Source organism: Vespa velutina, chromosome 9 (genome assembly GCF_912470025.1).
Source record: "Vespa velutina chromosome 9, iVesVel2.1, whole genome shotgun sequence".
NCBI lineage: Eukaryota > Metazoa > Arthropoda > Insecta > Hymenoptera > Vespidae > Vespa > Vespa velutina.
Window position 1 is genome coordinate 3,454,638 of NC_062196.1, and position 13,354 is coordinate 3,467,991.

Below are 13,354 nucleotides of genomic sequence, written 5' to 3' on the forward strand. Positions count from 1 at the left end.
AACGAACGTTTTTCGAGATTTTCATTGAAATATATATTTCGTAGATCGACAAATTTTCTAACAGGCATGAAAATTGAATGGGATTATAGTTATTCGCGGATAATTCGTGTCATCGCATACGTAAATATGCGAGATCACCGAATACGTTTTCAGTAATTTTACTTTGTTAGTAATTACCATCTTCGTAATAGTAAATATCTTTGGTCCATACGTATTCAACGTTTAAAAGTCAACATTGACTAGAATAGCTTTTCCCTAGTGCAACGGTATTTCGCTTGCGGTAGACTAGAGACTCTATGTGTACTTCAGATCGTAATAATAGTCTGCGTTAACAGGAGTACGGGAGATGTCTCGAGAGCCTGTGCTCGAGTTTGATATATCGAATGATTAAAAATGCCCGGGATATGGAAGTATGCCAATGTAGATGCATTGATATTATATCTATATTGAAAGATTGTGGTAGATTTATATATCTCCATATATTCTATTATATTTCATTATTTTATTAAAAATATTCAAATTTTTATATTAAATAAATATTCATTAAATAAAGACAAAATAATAAATTATAACAATTTTTCTTTCATGCAAAACAATAGAATAGAAATAATGCAATGACCTAATATTACGACATAAAAGAATTACTTTTCGTAAATTCATCGAGAATATATCCATATTTCGGAAATGTGATCATAAAACATTAAATAAATCGATCTTATTATAATTATAATATATAAGCATATAGGCAAAAAGAGAGAATTTTTTCCCTTTAAAATGATCTATGTATCATGTCTCTACGATTTTTCATTACGAAGATATCGCTCTTCAAAATATTATTATTCGTCATTCATTCATAACAAACCCGTGTATACTAGCTAAGCGTAGTAGTAGTAAAAAAAGACGGTTTACGTTGGCCAGCTGACAAGTCTCGAGTAAATTCCAGAAATTTATGTAGGTCACTGTGTCAATGCCTTCATCAAAGAAATTATATAGGTCAGTTTTTCTCTATGTAAATACTGTTTTATTAATATGTGAATATCTCCGAAACTAAAAATCATAGAAAGTTCAAACAAAGACCGTTTTAAAGAGTAAATTTTTTTTTATCTATCTTTCTGTATAACAATAATAATTGTTTAACAATTTGTTTATAAACAATTTGTTATAAACAATTTCAATAATCAAGTTTTTTATTTAATCAATATTATTTAATACATATTATATGATCAATATTATATAACAGAATTTATTATAAACAATTTGTTATAAACAATTCAATTATCAATTTTCTATTAATTGTTATTGCGTAATACATATGTATATATGCATAGATCTATCTATAAATTGAATAAATTGTTATAAACAATTCGTTATAAATTTTCAAAAAATAACTTTTTATAAAATATATTTATAATATATATATATATATATATATATATATGCGTATATATATAATAATTTGTTATAAACTATTTGTTATAAATAATTGTTATAAATAATTAATAATTATTCTTGCAGGTAATAAATAATAGTTATTATATCTGATAGTAGAAGAATAATGATCGCGCGTGAACTATAACATGAAATAATATAAAAATATCAGATTCTTGTTAAAAAAAAAAAAAAAAAAAAAAAAAAAAAAAAAAAAAAAAAGAAAAGAAAAAGATAAAAAAAAATCATTTCCGTTTATCTGAATTTTTTTCTAACAAAGTGTTATCATATCCTCGTTTTATTTTTCCTTATTAAATAATAATAATTATTTTCTTTTAAATCTACGCTTCCTGAATGTTAAGCCAAGCATTACCCTAATTAAGTGTACATATACATGCGTAACTTCAATATTCATTCAAAGTTAGACGTGTCAATTAAATCTTTACGTTACTTAAAAACTAATTTAAGGAATATTTATTCATAGCTCATTATTACATATCTGAAAAATAGAAATATCTTACATAGGTATACAAGATGTAAAATAATAATAATAATAATAATAATAATGCAATTATAATAATAATAATAATAATAATAATAATAATAATAATAATAATAATAATAATAATAATAATAATAATATATCATACAAGAATGAAATTACGCGAATGCATGCGAAGTAATTTGCAGCTACGTTTTAATTTGGCACGGTTCGGATGGTACGTTACGTCGACGAGAAGAAGATGCAGAAGAAGAGTTGTGAGAGTTGGCGCAGTATCGCGCCTCTGTCTTTCTTGTTTTCAGAGTTCACACTTTTCCATGACGGCGCTGTTTAATTGCGTTTACAAGAGCCCGAGCTCACACTAATATACATATTACTGGGCTGATTAAAGGCAGTCCGCCGGAACCGTGTATGTCGCTTTGCGAATTCCATGAGTACAGACAAATATGGAGAAGGTACCTCCCGATGCTCGAAAGCAATTTCCACGGTTAGATTAATTATTTCGTGAAATTCAAACGGCATCCCGCGAGATACGAATGAAAAATGAACCAAAGATGGAGAGAAATAGACGCAAAAAGAGAGAATGAGAGAGAGAGAGAGAGAGAGAGAGAGAGAGAAAGAGAAAGAGAGAGAGAAGGAGAGAGACAGAGATTAAGTTTATAAAAACAAAATATATCAAACTTTTATATTTAATATTTATCATAAATTTTAATAATATGAATTTGTTTGCTGATAGAGAATATTAATCTATTTCTTTTTTATCCAACAACTTTTCAGAGGTACATAAAATATTTTATATAAAAAATAATAATTTCATTATTTATGAATTCGATAATAATATTGTTAATCAAGATTGATATACATACTATTCCTATATAAATATTAAGACATATATCTACTAATGTATTTCAGAAGAAATAGAAGAAAATTAAGAAAAGAATTTATAATATCTATCGTATATAGATGTAATAGGAAAAATTATAATGTCTTAAGAAAATGTACGATGAAATTGATAGTATAGATTTTTATTTAAAATGAAAAAGAAAAATCTCGAGATCGATTAATTATGATTGATTAAATCTAATGTTAAATCTCAAAAGCTAATATTTCTAATCTAATCTAATTACTAAAAAGTATTCGATTTGATAATGATATGACTTCGGGAATAAACATTAAACAAATCGTAAGAGTAAATCTTTGAAGATTTGCAATAAAATGAAGGAACAAAGTATAATGGGGAGGGTCATGGTTGATTAAAAGCGTTAAATTGAAGTATTTCATCGTCACGTTGACTTATTATAATCGCTGGCCAAATCACTCGCCATATCTTTGGTTAATCGTTCCGCTGATATTCATTATCGATCAAGATTATTATATTGACGCTTGTGCTCACGAGTTACACGGATTTCGAAGCTCCCCGAGGTACTTAGGAGTTTACGCTCCGTTCATTTATTGAGTTACATACTAATCGAGTTTCAAGCAAGTTATGGTTTATAGCAAGAGTTGCGTGCACGTACAAATCCTTCACCATTTTATAGCTTACTAAAACGAATGAATTTCAGTCAACACTTTATTGTTTCACTATTTATTATCACGATTTCCATTAGTGCAGATTTATTCCCGTGTTAAGAAAGAATTTCTTAAAGCTGATATAAATTATTGGAACATCATTCGTACTAATCTACTATCTCTAAATTAGAACGTTTATTTTTTTTACAAAATCACAAACTCATTCAAAAGTATATATGCGTATGAATAATTTATTGTATATAAAAGATAAACTTATAGATACGATTAAATTTAATAAATAAAGGAATGAAATGGTATTATAGTATTATATCGAAGAAAGAATAGAAAGAAAAAAAAAAAGAAAAGAAAAAGATACGAAAAATCGGGAACGTACTAAAAAAAAATGGGATCATTAAAATTAAAAAAAAAAAAAAGAAAAAAAAAAGCAAAAAAAAACAGTTGGTTATTCTGAAAATGCGAAATTCGTCAAAAAGATATTCAACTGACTTGCATGATGCACACAATCGAAGCTCGATGATGGTCGTAGTTTTGAAAGAACGGCTGACACGGATTTTTCTCAGCAGTGCTAGCCCGATGATAAATCGCGTCGCTTATCGTCCCTGACATCGTCTCGGTCGTGCGTTTAAAAGCTTAAAGAGCACTGATCGTAAAGTGTTTTTCGCGGATCGTTCGCGCACAGAGAAATCGATTGTGCGCTTTTCCATAATGGTTCGTCGGTGAAAAAGATTGAAAAAAGAGGATGAGAGGGGTTGATGACGATAGAAAGAAACTAGGTGTTCCTCGGTAAACGGAGTTATCTCGGGTCATGTGTTAAACGTCAAAATAATTTCTCTCGTTTCAACGTTATCGAAAGATGTATCATCGCAGTGACGTTGTAAATGTTGTCATTTAAGCTTCAATAAATCTCGATGAAGTCTCCATACACAAATATATACTATTTATATTTCTATCAATTCACATTAGTAGAACATAATTAACGAAAAATAATCCTAAAGAATTGATTATTTATAATAACAAAACAAAAAAGAAGGAGAAAATTAATTTGAATATTCTTAGAAAACATTCTACAAAATAAAGAAAGAAATATAACAATTGAACAAATAAAAATATAAACGACGATGGATATATAATAATAAAAAAGTACAAGTAAAAATATTTTTTTTTTTTTTTTTTTTTTTTTTTTTTTTTTTATATTTGCACAATCGAGAAGAAGAAAGAAAATGAGGATGGATCATTTCGCGCAAAAATAAGAACAAAAAAAGAAAAAAAAAAGTAAAGAAATAAAAAAGAAATAAAGAAAGAACAGAAAAAAAAAATTGAATAAGTAGAAAAGAGAGAATTATCAATCACTTTCAGGTCATGTAATTCGAGCAAAAGTTTCATTCGAATCACCACTGATCAAATTTCCACGAGACGATAGCGTTATTTATTTCGAGGTTGAGTCTTACCGAGCATAACCACAGTAATTTAATTGGAAAAGTTCCGGCACGAATCGTCTTATTCCATCGTCAAACCAATGTATCGACTGACTCAATGATTATGACGGCTAAAGCTTCACGAATCTCAGTACCCCTTTGGCTAGTAATTACATTCGAATGGAGCTAATTACGTTTGCCGTCTATTGGCAATGATAATCTCTTCGTTTGTGTTATCTCTCGATCAATTTCGAATGAGTTTTCGCGAGTGTTACGCGTGTTTTCAAGTAATCCTCTCTCTCTCTCTCTCTCTCTCTCTCTCTCTCTCTCTCTCTTTCTCTCTCTTACTCTATCTATTTCGGAGAGAGTAGGTCGTACTAATAAGAGTTTAATGAGGGCGAATAAACCACGTAATTGTCCTTCCTACGCTCCCTTAATGATCTTCCTTCGTTCTTGTTCATGAAATGAAGTTTCTTTACGAACTTACATACGTAGGTACTACGTTATTTTGCTGTTATGAAAAGAGCTCCTTTGATTTGACGTAAAATCTTACGCTGACTAATTAATTTCAAGGTTATCGTATTTACCTTGAAACTTTCTTACGTCAGTACTTTAAGTTGATATATTTTTAACGATGTCGAATATTCTACAACGACCATGTCAACTCATTACTTACTCTTGTATTTTTGTAATTAGTATTATTCTTTTACAAAAAAAAAAAAAATCTTTGATCATTAATTCATATTCAATGATTGATTTTCTTTTATAAATATAAATTGTTCTTACTATTAATATATTATAATTATGTTAGGGTAGTAATTATAAGTTTTACATTATGTAATTTTTTTTTTTTTTTTTACTGCAAATACGAACAAAAATAATGAGTTTAGATAAATTAAGATTTAATTAACACTCTTGAAAGAATGAGGGATATAATAGATCAGTATATTGTTTTTAATCCAACGTTATTGTAAATTTTTTCAAGTATATAAGAATAAACGTATAATGTTAAAAATAATCCCAACCTCGGTATATCCCTATCTCTTCAAAAATATTCAATCTAGCTAACAAGTTGTAAATAACAACTTTGCAACTAATTAAAACTATCTTCAAGAGAATTTCTTAACATCGAAGAATTCGAGGTCGCTTTTATTTATAAAAAAGAAATATCAACTATTTATGTTAAATTTTAATTATGTTAACACAAACGAGTCTAACGTTAACATGTAACACGCAACGAGTACTATATTAAAATAAAGAAATAATTTTATCAATCGTGGGCTATACAACGAATGCTTTTATTCCCATTCCAAATTCTTTTCACATTCATAGATTCTGCTTATTTTCATAATTTCTTATCTCGTTCTCACAGTCATCTTCGAAGAGGCTATATAACGTCGATTTATATGCAAATTCTACACGTAGATAACTGTAAGATCTCCGAGCTTAACGGTAGGTTTGAAGATAAAAATTTCCTCAAAGAGCTAAAACTTGAATTGATCCTAATTAAGAGATTATAAGTGTTTCATCTAAATTTGAATAATGCAAAAAAATAGTATAAATAATCTAATAACATGATACTCTTATTATCTTAATAACCTCTTAATAACGAACTAACAATATCAAAGTTACTAAAAAAAAGATTTTCAGACAATATATATATATATATATATATATATATATATATATATATATATATATATATATATATATATATATATATATGTATAGTATTGTATGTGTTTCAGTTAAGATTAGAATTCGTATTTGCTAGAACCACGTAGCGCTACGCATGTGGTTTATTAATCGTTCTTGTTTGTATGGTTTGTTCTCTTTTGACGAGTTTATATCCTTTATAATATATATATATATATATATATTATTCCCGAGTTTATAATATATATTTTTTTTATATCATGAGTCATTTGGATTGAAAACATAAAATACATTGTAAATGTATACACTTCTCTTTTTTCTCTTTTTTTTTTCTTTTTTTTTTTTTTACTTTCATCAAACGCAACATTCATTGAAAATGTAGTATAATGAAATAACAATATCTTGTAATATATTATTTCACATAATTATACAACCAAATGCATATCGACCAAATAAAAATCTAACAAAATGTAAAAGATATGTTTGTAATTTTGTATAATTAATTATGACATTGGAATTGTATTTTTAATGGAATATTTCTGTTCTGTTTCAGCTTAGAAAGGATTTCGTGAGTGAGATTTATTCAAGATCGATCGATCGGTTAAACGATGAAACAAGAAAGACGAATAAGTTAATAAAGAACATCATGATAAACGTTGACAAACGTGAAAAATTTTAATTCGTGAATAGACTCATCCAGTGATTCGTGCTATGAATCAAAAAGAAACTCGCGTAGGCGTGAGACTGAAAAAATCATTAACAACGTCCTATCGATCAGCGATTAACGGTGGAAGTCGTTCGGTTCGAAAGAAAAGTACAAGAACGAAGATGCTATCAGTAAAAATCTTACCGTTACGAGAGTCCACCGGCTGGTAAATCTTCGATAGAAGTAGCTGAAGCAGTTAATTGAACTCGATGATCGGCTCGAATGGTAAGTTTTGGAATAACAAAGTTTAACTTAAGTAATATCTTTTCCTTATCCAACAGATGGTGAACTAAACTTTGAAAGACTATGAAAACGATTATAAAGATTATTGAAATATCGAATTATCGGAAGAAATTCATCTAGAGACTTTTCTTTCCAACTGTTGTAGTAATGAAAAAGTTAAATTATTCCGAATAAATGATATCAATTTTAACATTATAATCAATAACTTATTGAATAATTTCAATGTACATTTGAACGTAACTTTCAAAAATAGTCACGACATAGGAAAAAATTACAAAATCTTATTTTAATTTCAATGATAATTTAATTGAATCAGAACGGTCGAACCTAACAGATCATGTGGATGGATATCAAATTAAAAAAAAAAAAAAAGAAAAAAGAAGAAAAAATAATAATAATAATAATAATAAAAAAAATAAAACTCATCGTTTGTTATTAAAAAATGTATTTAATCAACTAAAATCTCGTTTGAAACGAATAAACATTTATTATTTGATTTTGCAATTCGTCACGTAATGTAATAACATCGAATCCGTTACGATCGATCGGAAACAACAAAAGATGAAAGAAATATCAAATGAAAAATATGGAAAAGAAATCGAGCTCTGTCGATAAGGAAGAGAAATTATCAAGAAAAGTAATACGTGCGAAATAGCTGATCCACGTTCTCTCTTCCGAGAACTCCTAAGATCCTTCGTAGCATTCCTTCTTCTCGCAAATGACGACGAGAAAGACGTGATCCTGTTACGCGACGCTGAATTTTCAGCTTCCTTTCCTAGCCGATAAGTACTGATTTCCATAATGGTTCCACGTACGAGTGCACTCAGTTACATTCTCCTTTCTATCTTCCTCCCTTTCATTGCTCGACACTCCTTCCTTCCCACTTCCCCTATCTCCATCGATCACTTTACCCCACGTTTTATCACCTACTCTAATGAGCAACCTATTATGTTATCTCGATTAATTAGCACGAATGTGTGATTATTGTAAGGTTATAGATAATTGAACATCTAAAAATATATTATCGTAAAACAATTATTAATTATTAGATCGTATATAGATAATATATAATAGTTTGTATTATATGTAAAAGAAAAAGAAAATAAATTCACAATTAATTAAAAATAATCATTAGAATTATATTTAACAAAAGTATGTTGAATTAAAATTATTAATAAATTATTTTCTTTTAAGAACAATTAAATAATTATTGTTCGAATATTAAAATATTTATAATATAAGGAAAATGATAGAATATCAAATATATTTACGTGTATTACGTGTCTATAAGATTCGAATGTATTCATATATAAATGTCTTACCTTATAAATATCTATCTACCAATTGCCTGTTGACTTACCTACTGTAATATAAATCGATACAAGAGATGTATTTTGTCAGAGACTGATTAATTTTCACCGATAACTACGAGAACCAATCTATAGCTATATGAAAACGTCTAGTAGTAAGATATAAGACAGGTACCTAGCTTGGTGAGTAATGAACGCGTTAATTCGTTGCCCCCGGCCAAGATTCCACGCTTCTCAGAATTTACGAGAAAAGATACGACGAAATGTACAATTTAATAGTACTCTTAAAAAAAAAATATATCTTTTTCCTTTTTCTTCGTCTTCTTCTTTTTTTTTTTTCGGTATTTTTATCCATTTAACGTCATTCGCTATCTAACTTGAACACATTATTTTCTCGTTATTAAAACTATTTTCTCGGCTTGTTGTTGTATAATGTTTTTTGTAAATTATTTTATCAATCGATATATTCTCTCCAACTTGTTAATAATCATTCTCTTCGACGATTTAATTAATGTTTCTAAAATATTCATCGTACGTTGTTCTAAGTACCTAAAGTTTAGTGATTTTCATAGAGAGAAGACTCTTCAAAGCTTTTATCATGGCATCTAAGTACTATCTCTCTCAGGGATTCATAAACCACGCATACTGTGGTATTATCGTCTAATCATATTGAGAAGGATAACTCCTCGAGAAAATGAGGGAAGAGAAGGGAAGAATGGTTAGAGAGAAGCAATAAATTCGAGACACGTAGAATAGGCAAAGGCGAGAATAGGGTGGAGGTGCAAAAAAAGAAAGAGGGAAAAAATAAAATAGTTGAAATATTTGTGAGATATTTTTAATAAAATCTTGATAACTTCGTGAAGATATAATTTACTTGATAAGTAAAGAAAATGAGAAGGCTGTAACGTTGAAATAAATTAAATAAGAAATTAGAATTTTTAGAATAAATTCAATCATTTTTGTAAGATATTTGAATACAATTTTTCTCCAAATAGAAATTTAATTAATCGTATAAAAATAAGATGTAGGAAAAGTCGTATTAAAAAGAAAAGAAAAAGAAAAATAATTTCAATAGTTCATCTATAATAAATTACATTTTTTCTTTTATCAAATATCTATGTAGATTCGTTGTATAGTAAGATCGAACATATTACCTGGGTATATAAATACAATAAAAATATGGAAAATAATAAAAATATAAGAATGGAGTCATTTATAAAAAGGAAAAAGTGATTATGCTGACGTATAATAACTCCTTTTTTTTTCAGAGGTGGCAAGGGCAATGGGTCCTTGCATCGCTTTTGGCAGGTAATCGTCGTTGTGCCACGGTGGCTAAATGAAGAGGGATCGTTTGGTGGGCCGGTGATCGATAGCGGATACCGCTTGTCGCCGTGCGAGATTCGATTCGCGATGGAACTCCTTCCGCTGTTATTACTTTGCCTCCTGATCGCTCAGCCAACAGCCTATTCCCTTTCGATCAAGAGTAAGCTCAATCCGCGGATCGTGCAAACTCGCTACGGCGAGGTTCAGGGCTTGATCAGGTCCTTCGAGAACGCAAAGTTCCTCAAGCCGATCGACGTCTATCTTGGAATACCCTACGCTACACCACCCGTTGGGAGCAACAGATTCTCTCCAACAAGGGCACCCAGCCCTTGGGAAGGTGTCAGGTTTGTTTTTTTTCACTCTTTCTTTTCCTTTTTTCTTTTCGTTTATTTTTTTCTTTTTTTTTTCTATTCTTCCTTCTTCCACTTTAAATATATACTCTTCAATTACGACAAGTATGAGAAATTGACGAGAATCAGATTTAAGAAGGAAACATTAACGATACATTTCATATCTATCGGTCGTAAAATTTTGTTAAATATTTAAATCGAATGGATTCAATGAAAAATAAGAAAGTAATTAATTTAAGTCAAAAAGAAAAAATTTTTCTTAAATAAAAATTTAAAGCGAAAAAATGATCCTCCTTCATTTCTTTCTAACGACAAATTCATGAAAGATTTTAAACGCGACAATAGAGTAAACGCGTTATCCTATAGATAGAAATTGGCAAGGATTCAACAATTTGGAAAATTGAAAACTAACCGTGAGTTAACTTCACGCAAGTAAATCATTCGGCATTAAATTTATGTTCCAAGTTATGTCCTGAAAAGGAAGACAGTAATTTTGAGAAGTTTCGTCGGTATCAGTTCTTGCAATCTTCGCTTAATAATTGTAACCTTCGTGGACTTCGAGTTTTCAAATATTCGAGTTAAACCAACGAAAAAATTCATTATTCACGTTTACGTGCAATATGTCCTCCTAACAATTTCTTCGAATATTTACGATACATTTCTATTTTATGTACGATGTGATATAACGAAAGATTTAACTTGACGCGAATGCAACATATATCTCTGTTGAGTTTCATCTTGCCAATATCGGTGAATCTGTAACCCGAGATCGAACGTACTCTTATGATCGCTATTAAATTTATTTTCTTCCTTTTTCTTATATTTTTAACGACAGGCCATTGTCACAAACTTGGCTCTTTTACGATCCTTATACGAAATGGTTAAGATAATAGTCCCATTAAAATACTAATTAATGTCATATACATTTATATTATATTTTATCAAAAATTAATAGGCAACATAAATGTTAATTAAGTCCGTATATCATCGATATCTAATTTATTACATTTATTATGTTAATCTAAAAATGGTAATAGCTAATGATTGAATTTTTTTATTTTATAAATAATAGTATAGTATTTTCTTTTATAAATATCATCAATGAACGATTCATTTACACATATACATTTTTTTTTATTATAGATTTATATTATATTATATAATCCATTAATACAGTCGATAAAGTAGATTCCTGTCCTTGTAAATAAATATATAGATGTTAAAATATACATGTAAACAATTTTATTATTTTATATACATAAATACATACATATATATATATATATATATATATATATACATACACAAAAATACACATAGTGTATATACGATTAAATCTGAATGGCAGAGTAATCTATCTTACCGACTGGATTTATTTCTAATCAATAACAATGTATATTTTTTTATTATCGTTATTATTCTTATTATAAAGGATAATTCATTAATAAATAATTAATTAATATCATTCGTTGTTACATTTATTTTATCGAAATAAATAGAACAATGAAAAGATATTCTAAAAAAATTTAATTTTTTCAGAGTAATGGACTCGGTCGGTCCAGTTTGTCCTCAAAAACTTCCAAACATCTCGATTGAGCAAGAGGCTCTCGAGCGCATGCCTAAAGGAAGACTGGAATATCTGAGAAGATTGCTACCTCATTTGCGAAACCAAAGTGAAGACTGTCTATATTTGAACATCTATGCTCCTGCTATGGGTAAGTGGAGAGATTTTCATTTTGATAGTATACTTTGCGATAAGGATCACATCGTTATAAAAATCATTGACATAGTTTCATTCAAAGAAAAAAGAAAGAAAGAAAGAAAGAAAAAAAAGAAGAAGAAAAATGAATAGATTTTCGAAGGATCTTTTTAAAAAAGAAATCAATCGTATCCTCTTCTCTTTCTTTCTTTCTTTCTTTCATCCCTTTATCAATCGGATCATTATGTAAGCAATCCAAACTTGGATTGATATAATTGAACAGTTGAAACTAAAGAATAGGAAAGAAAAAAAAAAGAAAAACAAACAATTTCATCGAATTATATCGTGATTACATGTTTTAACGTGATAAAAATGATGTTCATAGGGGTGTAAATGAAAACGTATAATATCGCAATAAACGAGATAAGAATGAACGATTCCAAGTGAAATGACAGAAGTAAGTATATATGCACGTCCACGCCTTTGTGTTATCCGCGTGTGCATCTAACCGCGTAAACACTCGCATTTCTCTGCTCACTGATCCTCGAAGAAACGTTCTTTTCTTCCACATTTCGTCTAAGCGAACGGCGAACGATTACGGAAAGGAGAATACCAGTTCTCTTTCCTTTCTTTCGTTTCTTTCTACGAGTTCTTCCCGAGTTATCCACTTCTTTGAGAAAATCGAAACTTGGAATCTATTTCGAACATAAACGATAATCTTTTATCCTCTTTGACATTAGAGGTGTATTGCTTTTTCGTTGTTTTGCTTTTTTTTTTTTTTTTTCTTTCTTTCTTTCTTTATTCGAGCAAATAAAAACTCTCATTATTACGGGTAATCCTTTATCATATAAAAATTAATACGTTATTCAATGTTTTATTTGTTTATTAATGTATTAAAGAACAGAGACGTAAGAAAGTAAAATTTAGATCGCTTTATACGATCCCTTATCGGGATAAAATTTGATAGTACCTTCGAAAAGCTGCCATTTTATTCTCTGCCAAACCGTATTATTTTCGAAACGTGAGTTTACTTCCAAAGGAAAGAAATGAAAATATAAGAGAAACTCGTTGGGATGAGTTTAACGAAACACTTGGCACCCGTAACCATTCGAGACCATGGAGGCATCCAAAAAATTCACTCTGTGTTTTCGCTCGAGGTGACCCTCTCCCTTCGTTCGTATTTAGGTCAAAC

At 29.0% G+C, this 13,354-nt stretch overlaps 1 protein-coding gene across 3 annotated transcripts in view; it reads left to right on the forward strand.

Moving 5' to 3' along the window:
- LOC124951669 (neuroligin-4, X-linked-like) overlaps nt 1-13,354 on the forward strand; it is a 233,137-nt gene that overhangs the window by 59,834 nt on the left and 159,949 nt on the right. For all 3 annotated transcript variants that reach the window (XM_047500429.1, XM_047500427.1, XM_047500428.1), the window contains exons 3-5: nt 7,085-7,462; nt 10,059-10,457; nt 12,003-12,178. In XM_047500429.1, the coding sequence (XP_047356385.1) occupies nt 10,201-10,457; nt 12,003-12,178 (433 nt within the window). In that variant the 5' untranslated portion in view covers nt 7,085-7,462; nt 10,059-10,200. The remainder of the gene's footprint in view (nt 1-7,084; nt 7,463-10,058; nt 10,458-12,002; nt 12,179-13,354) is intronic.